The sequence below is a fragment of the Podarcis filfolensis genome (genome assembly GCF_964270895.1).
Source record: "Podarcis filfolensis genome assembly, chromosome: 7".
NCBI classification, from domain to species: domain Eukaryota; kingdom Metazoa; phylum Chordata; class Lepidosauria; order Squamata; family Lacertidae; genus Podarcis; species Podarcis filfolensis.
In genome coordinates, this window is record NC_139603.1 from 71434413 (window position 1) to 71446674 (window position 12262).

Here is a 12262-nt window from a genome sequence, read left to right on the forward strand (position 1 = left end):
CAGTGGTATAACATAGTCTCTGCCTATAGGGTTGTTTAAGTATTTTAATTGTGTATTTCAATTATGAATGCTTATATCTGAATGCTTGCGCGATTGATTTAATGCTTAGAAGCATATTTTGGCATTATTCAAGAAATAAATGAATGAATAAATAACTTGACATGCTAGATTTTCTGCTAAGAAAATTTGGTACAAGTGACTTAAGCTTATCAGCCATGCCTGCACATAAGAGAGACTATGCTATATTCCACGAGATGGAATGAAAATGCTGCACAACTACACCCGAATAAGATTCTCGTTTGAAGCCAAAATAAAATTGCATTCTGCTTGCAATTCAGCATGCCGACAGAAATCCAAACCTGATCTTTATTCACACCAGGATCCAGTCCAGTAACCACAGCTTGAACCAAACCACACAAGTCTTTATCTGTTGAGCTCTTCAATACCCCAGTGAATGTGAGCTATACCATGAACTCGTTCTTATAGAGTTTGTCAGAAGACTGCTAACTTAACTCCAGCTGTCGATGACTCTTCAAAGAAAGAGAGTGAGAGATAACATTCCAGTTAAGAAGTTCCCTTGACTGGTTTCAAAATAATTCGTCCACTTACTTTTTCAGAGATCACTCTATTACTTTGCACACAGAAGTTTGAAATGGTAAATACTGAAGACAAGGCTAGAGGAGAGATTGTTGCTGCATGGGGTAGCTCAGTTTTCGACAACTTGGAAGATTTTGAATCTAAAAAGTGTGTGTGTTTGTGTGTCTTTCTTTTGTATTACATTGTGGTATATATGGTTTTGTGGCATATAAATTGAAAAAAGGCTTTATTTTGTAGTTTTTCACCATACATTACAGCTATGCTTTAGGGTTGAATAAAATTTGCAATCTCAATACATTCTTGCTTTTCTCCTCTTTGGGTATATGAAGGCCATAGGGAGCTGCCTTCCAAAATCTATTATCACATTCACACCATATATCTAAAGCACATTGTTTCCCCCATGGAATCCTCGGAACTGTAATTTACATCCCCAACACCCTTAAAAAAATACAATACTCAGGATTCTTTCAGGAAAGCAATGTGCTTTAAATGTATGTTGTGGATTTGACCTTAGAAACAGGGGTCTTCTCTATCAGGTGTGATCTGATCCTTCAAACTAGAGGGTGTGAACTTGTATACAAACCATGTGTTCTACCACTGAGCTATGGGCCCCCCATGAATTTATATTACAAATATATGGGTCTACTTTGAGTTAGCTGCCTATCATCCATCAGTTCTATACCACATTTAACTCTCATTGGTTTTGTCCAAATTTTTTTTCTGAGAATGGTCACTTTTTGAGCATTCCCTGACACCTCTCAAAAATTATGCTAGAAACATAAATGATAATAATTTTATTATTTGTACCCCGCCCATCTGACTGGGTTGCCCCAGCTACTCTGAGCAGCTTCCAGCATATACAGAAACAAAAATAGTTTCTATGTAAGTCTAGTGTGTGCATGCATCTTTTGACTAATAAACAGTAGAAATCCACGCAATTTGGGTTGTGGGAATTGCCAGATAATCACTAGGAAGATGCCCTGTAACTGAGAACTGAGTCACACAACCAATTGTGTGGCATGCCTCCCCCCCCCCTTTGATCATTGTTCTGCACAGCAGAAGATGAACGAGGCAGGGAGGGGGTAGAGCTGTGAGTGCCATGAGGCCCACTAGGTACCCCCTACACTAGCCTGCTGCCCTCCAGTGCAGTGGAAGATACTAGCCTTCCACCACCATTGGAGTAAGATGCAACTTCTAGTCCAACTGGCTTCCATAGGTGCCTTGGGTAAGGACACCATCTTGTCTTTTGCCTAAGGGCTCATTTCCTACATTGTATGGAACTGACATCCTGATGGGATGGGATCTGTAGGTGGTCTTCTCTTCCAGAGTGCAGCAATTGGCTGGCTATATAAGGGGTGAGACATAGAGCTTCATCATAGGTCTTCTTCTTCTTCAGCGATCACTCGTAGCTGAGTAAGATTGTCTTCCATAAACACGGTTTTAATAGTGAGTCTGTAAGTGACTGTGGAGGCCAATTCTGGATCCACACATCCTTCCACAGTGGGGACATTGGTTTCCGGGCGGGAGTTGATCACGGTGTGGATTTGCCAAGCGTGCCTTCCTCTTAGCACATTTCTCCTATGGGCTGAACCATCTAAAAAGAGTCATAATGAGGGAGTATGTCTTCTTCATCCAGAGATGCTTTCACTTCTGAATCATTTCAGGTCCAAACAGCACATCTAACACATTTCTTCCTAAGGCAAACTGAGTGAGAATACAGTCCTGGACCTTCTCCAAAGCGATTGTTTGCCAGATCGTAACAAGTCATAGCAGTCAATAGGAAGAGGCTCGTGATTGGCAGATGGCCAGCTTTCTAAAGGGACACCTGAATGGAACTCTGGGTCAGTCACTTTGACTCAGCCTGATCCCCTCGCAGGGTTGTTTTAAGTGCAAAATTTTCATGTATGCTACACTGAGCTTATTGGAGGCAGGACACAGTACAAAAGTAATAAGCTGCAAATGAAAAGTCACAAAACATTCAAGTTTGCCAAGCAACAACACTGTTGTTAGACAACATCTCTCAAAACCACAGGTTAATGGTGTTATTTGATCATGAGCAAAAGGTGTGGTGTGGTCCATTTGATTTTCTTCAAGCGTGCTTAACATTTATGGACATCTGCTCTAGGTCAACTGCTCTTCTTGCACCAGTGATATCAGGTTATCAAATGCAAGACACATTTGGAAAATCACACTACCAGGGAGTGGAAGTTATATCATACAGCACAGAGGTTCTGCACAAAAGTGCATTTACTCTTGGAAGTGTGCCGTGTTTATGGGCAGGCCCCATACTTCAATCCAAAGAGCTAATTCATTAATAGAAACCTTCAGGAAGATATGGCAAAAGGCAGCTTGACCTATATGACTGCAGAGCTCTCTTAAAGCTATATGGTTGTATGACTCAATAGGTCTCTCTTGGGTTCTATCCCATATGTTATCACAATAGAGATTCTCTTCCCTACTCCGCCCGTATATAAATATGGTGTTTAATTAAATAATAATAATAATAATAGTAGTAGTAGTAGTAGTAAGATGGTGTTTAATTGAATATATTTAATTAAGACTCTGTGTCAAATCCACTCTATATATATTGCTAGATTACTATTGTATTGTCCTTTTAGCTGTAAAACTAATACTACATGACATTCACTAGCCAAATCCTGTTTTTCTTAAGGGTTTGTTCATGTGTTGTTGTTTTTGCACAAAAACCTTGCTTCTCCCTAGTTAAAATTTCCATCTGTGGCTTCAGTTTTAGAAGCCAGGAGATGAATAGTCAAACTGCAATTCGAAGGCTTCTGACTTAAAGAGCTTGTTTGAGCCAAGACTGGCACACAGTCCTCCCAGACTGTGGAGAAGTTTTAGCTAAAACACCTTCAAGTTTGGTTATTTTATGGAGTTTGAGAAGAGTTTGGGTTTATGCAGTCAATCCATCATCGACAAGCAGCTACAGATTTCAGAGATTCGGCAGAGTAGAAATAGAAAACTGGCCATGTGCTGTTGTTAGGCCTCGGCCAAGCTTGAAAACAAGCACAGCAGCTGGAGTCTGTTTCCAATGGTGACTGGTGGCCTTTGGGATTGGTAGGGACGACAGAGGACGAGATGGTTGGATAGTGTCTTCGAAGCTACAAACATGAGTCTGACTAAACTGTGGGAGGCAGTGGAAGACAGAAGTGCCTGGCGTGCTCTGGTCCATGGGGTCACAAAGAGTCGGACACGACTAAACGACTAAACAACAACAACAAGGGAGGCAGGAAGACCAATAGAAGGTATGACCATTGTCAGGCTCCAGGGAATTGGCTCCCCCCTGCCCCCGGGGCAGTAGATAAGCAGAACAAAGGAAAAGGAGTCTTCTTACTGATTAGAAACTTTAATGATCACAGCGAGAGAACAAAGAATCCATTTCCTAGGAATGGCAGTGCTCCCAATTAAGATTTCCACCCACTTCCTCCCTAGTCACCCAGGTCACAACTGCATCTTGTAACCTGAGCTCATAATCTCTGTGCTTTCTGTTCTGCCACCTTAATCAGCTCTTTTGGTGGAGGAATGCTTTCCAGAGACAGTGAATCTGTTAACTCTCTCTCTCCCAGTGCTTCTTCTCCTAGCTGTTCCCCATCCAGTGTTTCCCAGCTTCTGCCTTCTGAACCATGCCCTTCTGCAAACCAAATCTATACTTGTCCTCCTGCTCCTGGGAAGATTCAGGATCCTGATCAGGAGCAGGGGTAGTGGGAGGCTCCCACCATTCCTCCTCAGTGCTGCGCTCCTCAGCACTGTCCCTTACAGCCAGTGACAGGCAAAGCCAATTTATCCTAGTTTTGTCCCCATCCTCCTCCCTGTCTAGATACCTTGGAATTCCACCTCAACACAGTCATGGGAAAAAGAAAACACCCTCTTTTGAGTTGTGTTGTTTTACACATCAGGACATATAACAATCATCTGTTCCTTAGCAGGTCTTAAAATTAGGTATATACAACATCTGATGAACAACAACCCATGATATATTACACCGTATGGGGCTTTATTTCACCCGGGTCAAAGACTCACTTTGCTACACCCTATTTGCATACAGCCTCAATGGTGCCCCTCTTGAGGCTTCACCAGAGGCAAAATCCCGGCTAGCTCATCTGTAGCTACAGTTCTACCACTCCTTCATGTGCTGCAGCTGACTTAATCCATGAAATGTTGTGCCACAATAAATCTAGTCTGCCGCAAGACTCTGCTGTTTTTCCTTTCCCTTTGTCGGGACTTTCTAGGGTCTGGATAGCCCTGTGGAGTCACTTGACACTAGTCAGACTGGGCCTAAGGAGCTAAATCTGCTCCGTTGCTGCTGGAGAACTAGAGTGCTAGTGGTGCAGAACTTACAGGGCCAGCCCTGCCCATAGGCACTGTGGACAACATTTCCCTTTTTTAAAGGGAAATTCCCTTATTCCGAATAGGATTCCTTGCAAGAAAAGGGAAAAGTTGACAGCTATGACTGTGGAGCAGGCAGGGAGTGGTGGCAAGGTACTGAAGTACAGAGTGCCACACTGCCTGTCCTGAGTCTTCTAAGATTCAGCTGCCCACCCAGGCAGTTTCTGTGCTTTGAAGGGGTGGCAGTCATCTTGTCCTTTGCCTCAGGCAACAAAATTTCTTGGGCCAACCCTGAGAACTTAAGTCTTCCATCTGTTCTTTGGCCTCTCGTGCCAGTCTGTTTCGAAATCTCATACGTCATAGTTCTCCTTGTGCTGGGGTAGAGAGTGGGGGCGGGGAGTCACATGACGTCATTTATGCTCCAGGCCATCTTTTGCAGGACTCTTCAGGCCTGTGGGAATGGTGGATGAAATAAAAGGAAAGCTAACTGAATTTTGGTTAAATGACTAGTTTACTTTCCAGTCTGCGACAACATTCCCTAAAACATCACTGCCTTCCTTGCTCATGTCCTTCAGTTTGACAGAATGTTTTGCACAAGTAACGGATTTTAAGTTTTTGGCCACAAATCGACTTACACTAACACATTAACCTCCTTGTCCCAAAGCAGAGCTCGCAGGTGTTCCTTAGTATATGTTTGGAATGCATGGCCTTGAATTTTACAAGGGTTTGTTGCCAGCTTTTTAAATAGAATCAAGCTTGCTTGCAAGTCTGTTTCAGGTATGTGCTCTAACAAAATCATCTCCTGGCTGAAAATTGTTGGTCCCCCCACCCCTCTGAAGATGGAATTCATTTTCTCTTGCAAAGCTGCCTAGGTTAAGTGGTCACTGGCCAGGGCCTAGACTCCAATTTGATCTTGAATAGAGCTGTTTAAAAAAATAAAATTCCCCCAGTGAAGCTGGTCCTTAACCATATGGCCAGAATTCAGTGGTAGAATGCATGGTTTGCATTCATGATGTCTCAGACTTAACCTCTGGCCTCTCTAGTTAAAGGATTTCCAGTACAAAGGATGGGAAGCAGGTTACGTGTGTGTGTGTGTGTGTGTGTGTGTGTGAGAGAGAGAGAGAGAGAGAGAGAGAGAGCTCTAGAACTTTTGTGTCTATGTGCCTAGCAATGCCCAATTTGGAAGGAATTTTCTGGAATCCTAGAAAAGCAACTTCTAATCAAGGAAGCCCGTTCAAATGGTTTGAAGATAAAATGCCTCCTTATCTTTTGCGGTTATCCCTGAACATTATAACTGCCTGGTGTGTGGTTTACAGTGCTGTCTTACTCACAAGGTCCATTGAGTGTGATGGCACTATGTGCGCAAGATTGCAGTCTTGAATTCACTCCCTCTTTTTGACCCTGCTAAAAATAAGACTCCATCTCTCAAAACCCGTGTGTAACTGGGATGACCCTTAATCACAGTGGAGGTTGCAGTAGTTGTGTTTCTCTGTTGAGCAAATGTGTGCAAATTTCAGGTCTAATGTAGAGTGCAGAAGCTCCCAATACCTTTAAATGCATGAACAGCACATACTAGAATGTCTCTGAAAAGTCGCTGTGGTGCCAGGATGTGGTCATTTGTGATCTCAGCATGTATTCAGGCACTCTCCAGAACAGTTAACTGCTCTTAAATCTTCTGAAAAGGTCACTGTACTGATTTTATTAGCCACTGTGTAAGTATCACATTTTTAAAAAAATACAGCATTGTGTGAATAAAATCACAGGTTGCTCACACACCTTTCCTTTTCTTCCCTCCAGATATTTTAAATAAGGTTCACTGGGAAGAGATGGAGAGTTCAGAAATAATACCAGTACTCTCCCACCCCCAATTTCTCTACTCAGTCTTGGCAGGATCAATTGCAAGATGACTACAAGTTTTGAGAGCCATGAATTGCATGGACTCCGTCTGGTTCTCTGGGAAAAGAGCCTTCATATGGAAGTGGTTAATTAATGAAGTCACAATCTGGTTCCTTTTTCCATTGAGGAAGAAACCGATGCCAGTGCTATATTGTCCATGCCAAATACAGTCTCTCTCAAACTGGCGTGTACAACCAGGCTCAATAAAACAAAGTCTATATTGTGACATTTTGTGGTGGTGTTATAAACTCTACCGATCATAGACAAATGGTGTAAGATCTGTAGATAAATCATTAAGGATCAATCCTATGCACACCTACCGGAGAGTAAGTTCAACTGAACTCATTGGGCTTAGTTCTAAGTTGACAAGTTTAAGCTCACATACCATGCCAAAGTTTTGTTTTTTAAATCCCATAGCTACTTAGCCCTAAGCACAGGTTCTCCACCTCACATTTAAAACCTAGATGAAATTGTGTGAAGGAAATGTCACACCACCCGCATGAATACTACAGAAAACACCACTGAGTCATCTGCAGCAATTATGCCTAAAGTGTGGAACAGCCCTAAAACCTAGTAGCAATGTGATCCACTGAATCCAGTTACCTCATTGACAGTTCAAATCTTACCTGAAAGCTGATTCTGTGGTGGTGGTGGTGGGAATCCTTTATTAAACTGTAATAATTGCTTGGTGAGGTGCACATTGCCATAACCACAGGCTCCGTTCCCTATTTAGCTGGGCACTGCAAAAGTGGGTGACCAGCTGAAGGCTTCACCACCTCAATATTACACTGGAGTGAAAAATAAATAGGTAAAGCTCGAAACATGCTTGTGTAAATCAGCCTTCTTGCTTCTTGCAGTTACCATGGATTTCTATACGAGTATGTGTGTGAAACAGTGCGAAGGATTGCAGAAAGTATAAGGACAACGAAAGATGCTTCTAAGTTTGAACAATTTACCGCAGCAGTTACTAGCCAGTGTATGTGGATGACTATGGAGGTTTGGTGAGTTTTGGAAAGGGGCGTGGAAGTTATAATCAAAATTTTCCCAATCATGCGTCCTATTTTGTGATGTATTATATGAGGAAGACTGAAATATATGTGTGCGAGATTATGCAGTGGGCATTACCGCACCATTAAAAAAGTTTGGGAGGAATCATGTGCTCATTGTATGTGTGAAAGACAGCAAAAAGTTAGGTTAAGGAGCCTGAGATTTTACAATGGGACTTAATGCCTATGCGAGATGTTGATGAAAACACATGTGCAAGTTTCTTCCAAGTATGAAATCACTGCTTTTTCACATAACTTGCTATGGAATCAGTTAAAATGCTGGAAATCCTGTACTTTTGCAGCACAGGTTTTACTTGCCAACCAGGATCAAAGAATACGGAAGGATAAAGAATCACAGCGGGGGTACATATGTGTCAAAAAGTACCAGTATGAACATCTGTACAGTAGGCTTTGATGTGAGGACACCATGAAAGGGTGACAAGACAACTGTGATCTGCCATAATTAGTTACCATATTTTTTGCTCTATAAGACGCACCAGACCACAAGACACACCTAGTTTTTGGAGGAGGAAAACAAGAAAAAAAAAATATTCTGAATCTCAGAAGCCAGAAGAGCAAGAGGGATCGCTACGCAGTGAAAGCAGCAATCCCTCTTGCTGTACTGGCTTCTGGGATAGCTGCACAGCCTGCATTCCCTCCATAAGATGCACACACATTTCCCCTTACTTTTTAGGAAGGAAAAAGTGAGTCTTATAGAGCAAAAAATACGGTATGTAGGTCCATATATCTGCATACAATGGGCGGTTGGACATGGGTGGACATGGTAGCCTCTACAATACTCCATCAACAGGACTACCATGTGGCAATGAGGGCAGCAAAATGTTGCATCCTTGAACTCTCCAGCAGGGGCAAACTTTGGTAATATTGTGCCCTGGGCAAGGATAAAATTTGTCGTCTTCCTCCCTCTCTCCTTTTGTTCTGAGCATGCTCTCAAGTCATAGTTTTGTACCCCCTTGGATAGGTACCCTGTGCAGAGGGACCACTGCTCTCCAGGGAGGTCTGGAGATAGTTTTCTGTGGAGGGCACACCAGGAAAGCCTTGAAGGTCCACTGCGACACGTTTGCACAGCACTTTTGAGGATAAAGTCACGTGCCTTCTGAACAACCTTGATGTTCCTCTCCTGTATGCCATTTCCCACTACTTCTATACTACATGACTTTGTGTGCGTCTTGTATTTGGGCTTACTACTGTGTCTTGGGCTTACTACTGTGGTTTGCTGTTTCCGTGATTCTTGTGAGCCCTTCCGTGTCTATCTTTGGGTGAAGAAAGATGGGAGATAAATAATACACACATGTACAAAAGAAAACGCAGTTAAGAGCGAGCACTGAAGAGGCAAAAAGCCCCAAAGGTTAAAAAAAAAAGTCTGTGCTGCTTTTTTCGCGCGCGGGGGGGATATTTCCCACATAGTAAATTAATAACTTCACATAGCAAATTAAATTAAGAATTTCCCCCCTCTCCCTCTCCTCTTCCTTTCCCTTGCATGTCTTTTTCTTTTTCCCACTTCAGGACTTCGTTATAGCAATCCAATAAGAAATATGGAATAAAATAATATGTAATAAAGGGGGGGCGGAAACAGCTATTATTTCATGTTGTAACATCTAATTCACTGGGCAGTCTCTCGTGAATATGCTTTTCGTTTATGAGGTAATGTGGAGTGTCTTGTCTTTTACACTGTAAACATGAGGGCAAGGAATATATATCCCCCCCTTTAAACTATCTGTACATAAGTGGCTGTGGGAATCTCCCCCCCCCCTTTTTTTTTAAATAAACACATCATCTAAAGAAGCAAGCAGCTAAATAAAACGATTTCTAAATCCCTGGATTGAAAGCCGCGTATGAACGACACCCTTCACCCAGGTCGTCCGCCTCAGCGAACTGGAGACCTAGAGCTAAAGGCGCTTTTAAGGCCAACTTGAGGTCGCTCAAGAAGGTCGCTCGCTTTCCCCGCCCTCCGCGCGCGAACCCCGCCCCTAGCTCCGCCCAACCAATCAGATTCGGATCTGTCAGCGGAGGAGCTCGGGGCGGGGGCCAGGAAACTCTGTGGGCGGGGCTCCGAGCGGTCACGTGGGGCAGGCGAGGCGTGAGGGGAGCCCGGCAAGATGGCGAAGGTCTCGGATATGTACGATGTCACTTGGGAAGGTAACTTGCCGGCCGCGGTGTGTGTTGGCTCGGCGGGGACGAGAAGGGGAGGGCGCGATACGGCAGACCTGGGGTGAGGTGTGGGCGCAGCGACAGCAGCTCGGGGCGGGGGGGAGGCGCCCGCCGCTTCAGGATAGCCGAGGCCTTGCTAGCGCCTCCCCTCGCCAGGCGAAAAAGCCTCAGCAACTTCACCGTCTCTTCAGTTGGGCTAAGAGTCCTTTTAGGTGGTATTTTCGCAGCTGATCTACGCACAGAATTAACCCCATAATGGCCTCGACCGCGTGGGGCTTGCGGGGCTGCTTACCTGGTGGGATTTGCGTCCGGGTGGCGCTGTGGGTTAAACCACAGAGCCTAGGACTTGCCGATCAGAAGGTCGGCGGTTCGAATCCCCGGACGGGGTGAGCTCCCGTTGCTCGGTCCCTGCTCCTGCCAACCTAGCAGTTCGAAAGTAAATAGGTACCGCTCCGGCAGGAAGGTAAACGGTGTTTCCGTGTGCTGCTCTGGTTCGCCAGAAGCGGCTTAGTCATGCTGGCCACATGACCTGGAAGCTGTATGCCGGCTCCCTCGGCCAGTAAAGCGAGATGAGCGCAGCAACCCCAGAGTCGGCCACGAGTGGACCTAATGGTCAGGGGTCCCTTTACCTTTTCTTCACTAGGAACGTAGGGAATGGTGATCTCAAGGAGTTTACAGCCTTCCTTTTTCACCTGTCCTGTCGTGGTCACAGTTAGGAAGGTACACAGCGAACACAAGGACAGACTTAACTTTTCCCCAGCATGAGTGTAGCCAGGATTTATGTTAGGCGGACAGACTACTCCCCTGTCACCATCCTCAGCCTGGCCCTGTAGCAGATTTGGAATGAAATGTCTCGACAACAGTTGTTTTGAATTACATTCTTTTGACCCCAAGTGCTCAGAAATATCTGTCATAATTTTTCTACAATGTATACTTTTAGTTAAGCGTTTTTTATTTATTTACTTGATTCGGGAGGCAGCTGCCCCCCTGGCTACATATACCCCTAGTCCTGTTTATCAGTGAATTGAGATTTTTCTTCTTCTTTAAACCCACATTGGAGATTGAGGGTGCAGAGCTTGGAGGCGAAGGTGGAGACTCTTCTCCCATCTTCCTTCAGGACACTCATCTTAAAATTATCTCCTCTGAAAAGCCATTTCCTTTCATCCTTCTTCCTAACTAAAGATTGATAAATCTACACCCCTTCATTGGCTGTCGGCCTCCCCCCCACTGTTAAAATTTGGGGTTGTATGCTCTTTGGGGCAGGGAACTTTGGCACTGGGGGTCAGAGAGAAGATAATGAAACTTTGTAAAATGCCAGGTGGAGTGATGTACATTTATAAGTAATGTATTAGCAAGGCCCTGTGAGCAGCAGCTGAATAAATCCAAGGACATGGAGATGGTTGTATCATGCAGTTGTTGGCGACTGCCTTGAACATCACTGGTTGGGTCACAGGTTTAACTTAATAACTAATAAGTTAGAAGTATAGCTCTGTTGTAGGTATTTCTTTTAGATCCAGGTCCTTCTGTATGATGGATGTGTATATGTACTTTAATAAACTGAATAGAGTGAAAGATTATAAGTCACTGGGGTAGGGCTTATAAACTTAATAATGTTTAGCTTATTTTTTGTTGCTATTTTGTTAATATTGTTTTATAGATTATAAATGCCTTTTTGATTTGATAATCATATAATAAGACTTAACACAGGACTTGTGATACTCTGTTCTATTATTTCAATTTGTTTCTTGTAAGCCACTTTGGGATTCATTTGGATGGAAAGTGGCATAGAAATGCAAGAAATAAAATCAAAACCAAATCAAATAATCATAGTAATATAATGCATTACTGTGCAATAGAGGAGTTCATTACAGAGTACTGCTTGTTTGAAGAGCTTTACAGTGCTTCATGACCAATATATTTGCTTCCATATTGCAGTTGAGGGCTTGAGGCTTGGACAAAAGTAGATTGCCAAGGCCAACCAAAACCTGGGTTTTCCTGTTTTTCAGCTCGTACTTTCAGCTGCTACATTCCATGAGTTGTAAGCATATGCATCTATAAAAAAGCAATGAGGTTGTGGTCAGTCTTAAGATTCTTGCAGATTCATCTTGTACGTATTTACTTGGAAGAAAGATCCACTCGGTTCCAATTAAGGGCATGCGGGATTGCAGTTCTAATTTGTTGCTTTCTTTGTGGCTTCTGAAATCTTT

General features: G+C 43.5%; 1 protein-coding gene and 2 long non-coding RNA genes across 8 annotated transcripts in view; 2 read left to right on the forward strand and 1 right to left on the reverse strand.

Annotated features, from left to right (window-relative positions):
- Nucleotides 1–995, forward strand: part of LOC310766285 — a 30906-nt gene extending 29911 nt beyond the window's left edge. For 2 of the 5 annotated variants that reach the window (XR_014550014.1, XR_014550015.1), the window contains exon 4: nucleotides 380–888. This is a non-coding gene — a long non-coding RNA (uncharacterized lncRNA). Of the gene's footprint in view, nucleotides 1–338 lie in introns of all 5 variants that reach the window. The other 3 variants (XR_014550013.1, XR_014550016.1, XR_014550017.1) reach the window with 3 other exon arrangements.
- Nucleotides 996–3958: 2963 nt separating this feature from the next.
- LOC310766304 lies at nucleotides 3959–9853 on the reverse strand. 2 transcript variants are annotated; one of them, XR_014550039.1, is made up of 3 exons: nucleotides 9090–9853; nucleotides 7464–7625; nucleotides 3959–5392 (listed from the first exon to the last, which is right to left on the reverse strand). It is a non-coding gene; the product is annotated as an uncharacterized lncRNA (long non-coding RNA). The 2 variants fall into 2 exon arrangements; XR_014550040.1 differs by lacking the exon at nucleotides 9090–9853 and adding an exon at nucleotides 8269–8353.
- An 80-nt stretch (nucleotides 9854–9933) lies between these two features.
- The window catches only part of EMC2 (ER membrane protein complex subunit 2), a 41192-nt gene continuing 38863 nt past the window's right edge, over nucleotides 9934–12262 (forward strand). Inside the window, exon 1 of the mRNA XM_083622292.1 lies at nucleotides 9934–10043. Within this exon, the coding sequence (XP_083478418.1) occupies nucleotides 10004–10043 (40 nt within the window). The 5' untranslated portion in view covers nucleotides 9934–10003. The remainder of the gene's footprint in view (nucleotides 10044–12262) is intronic.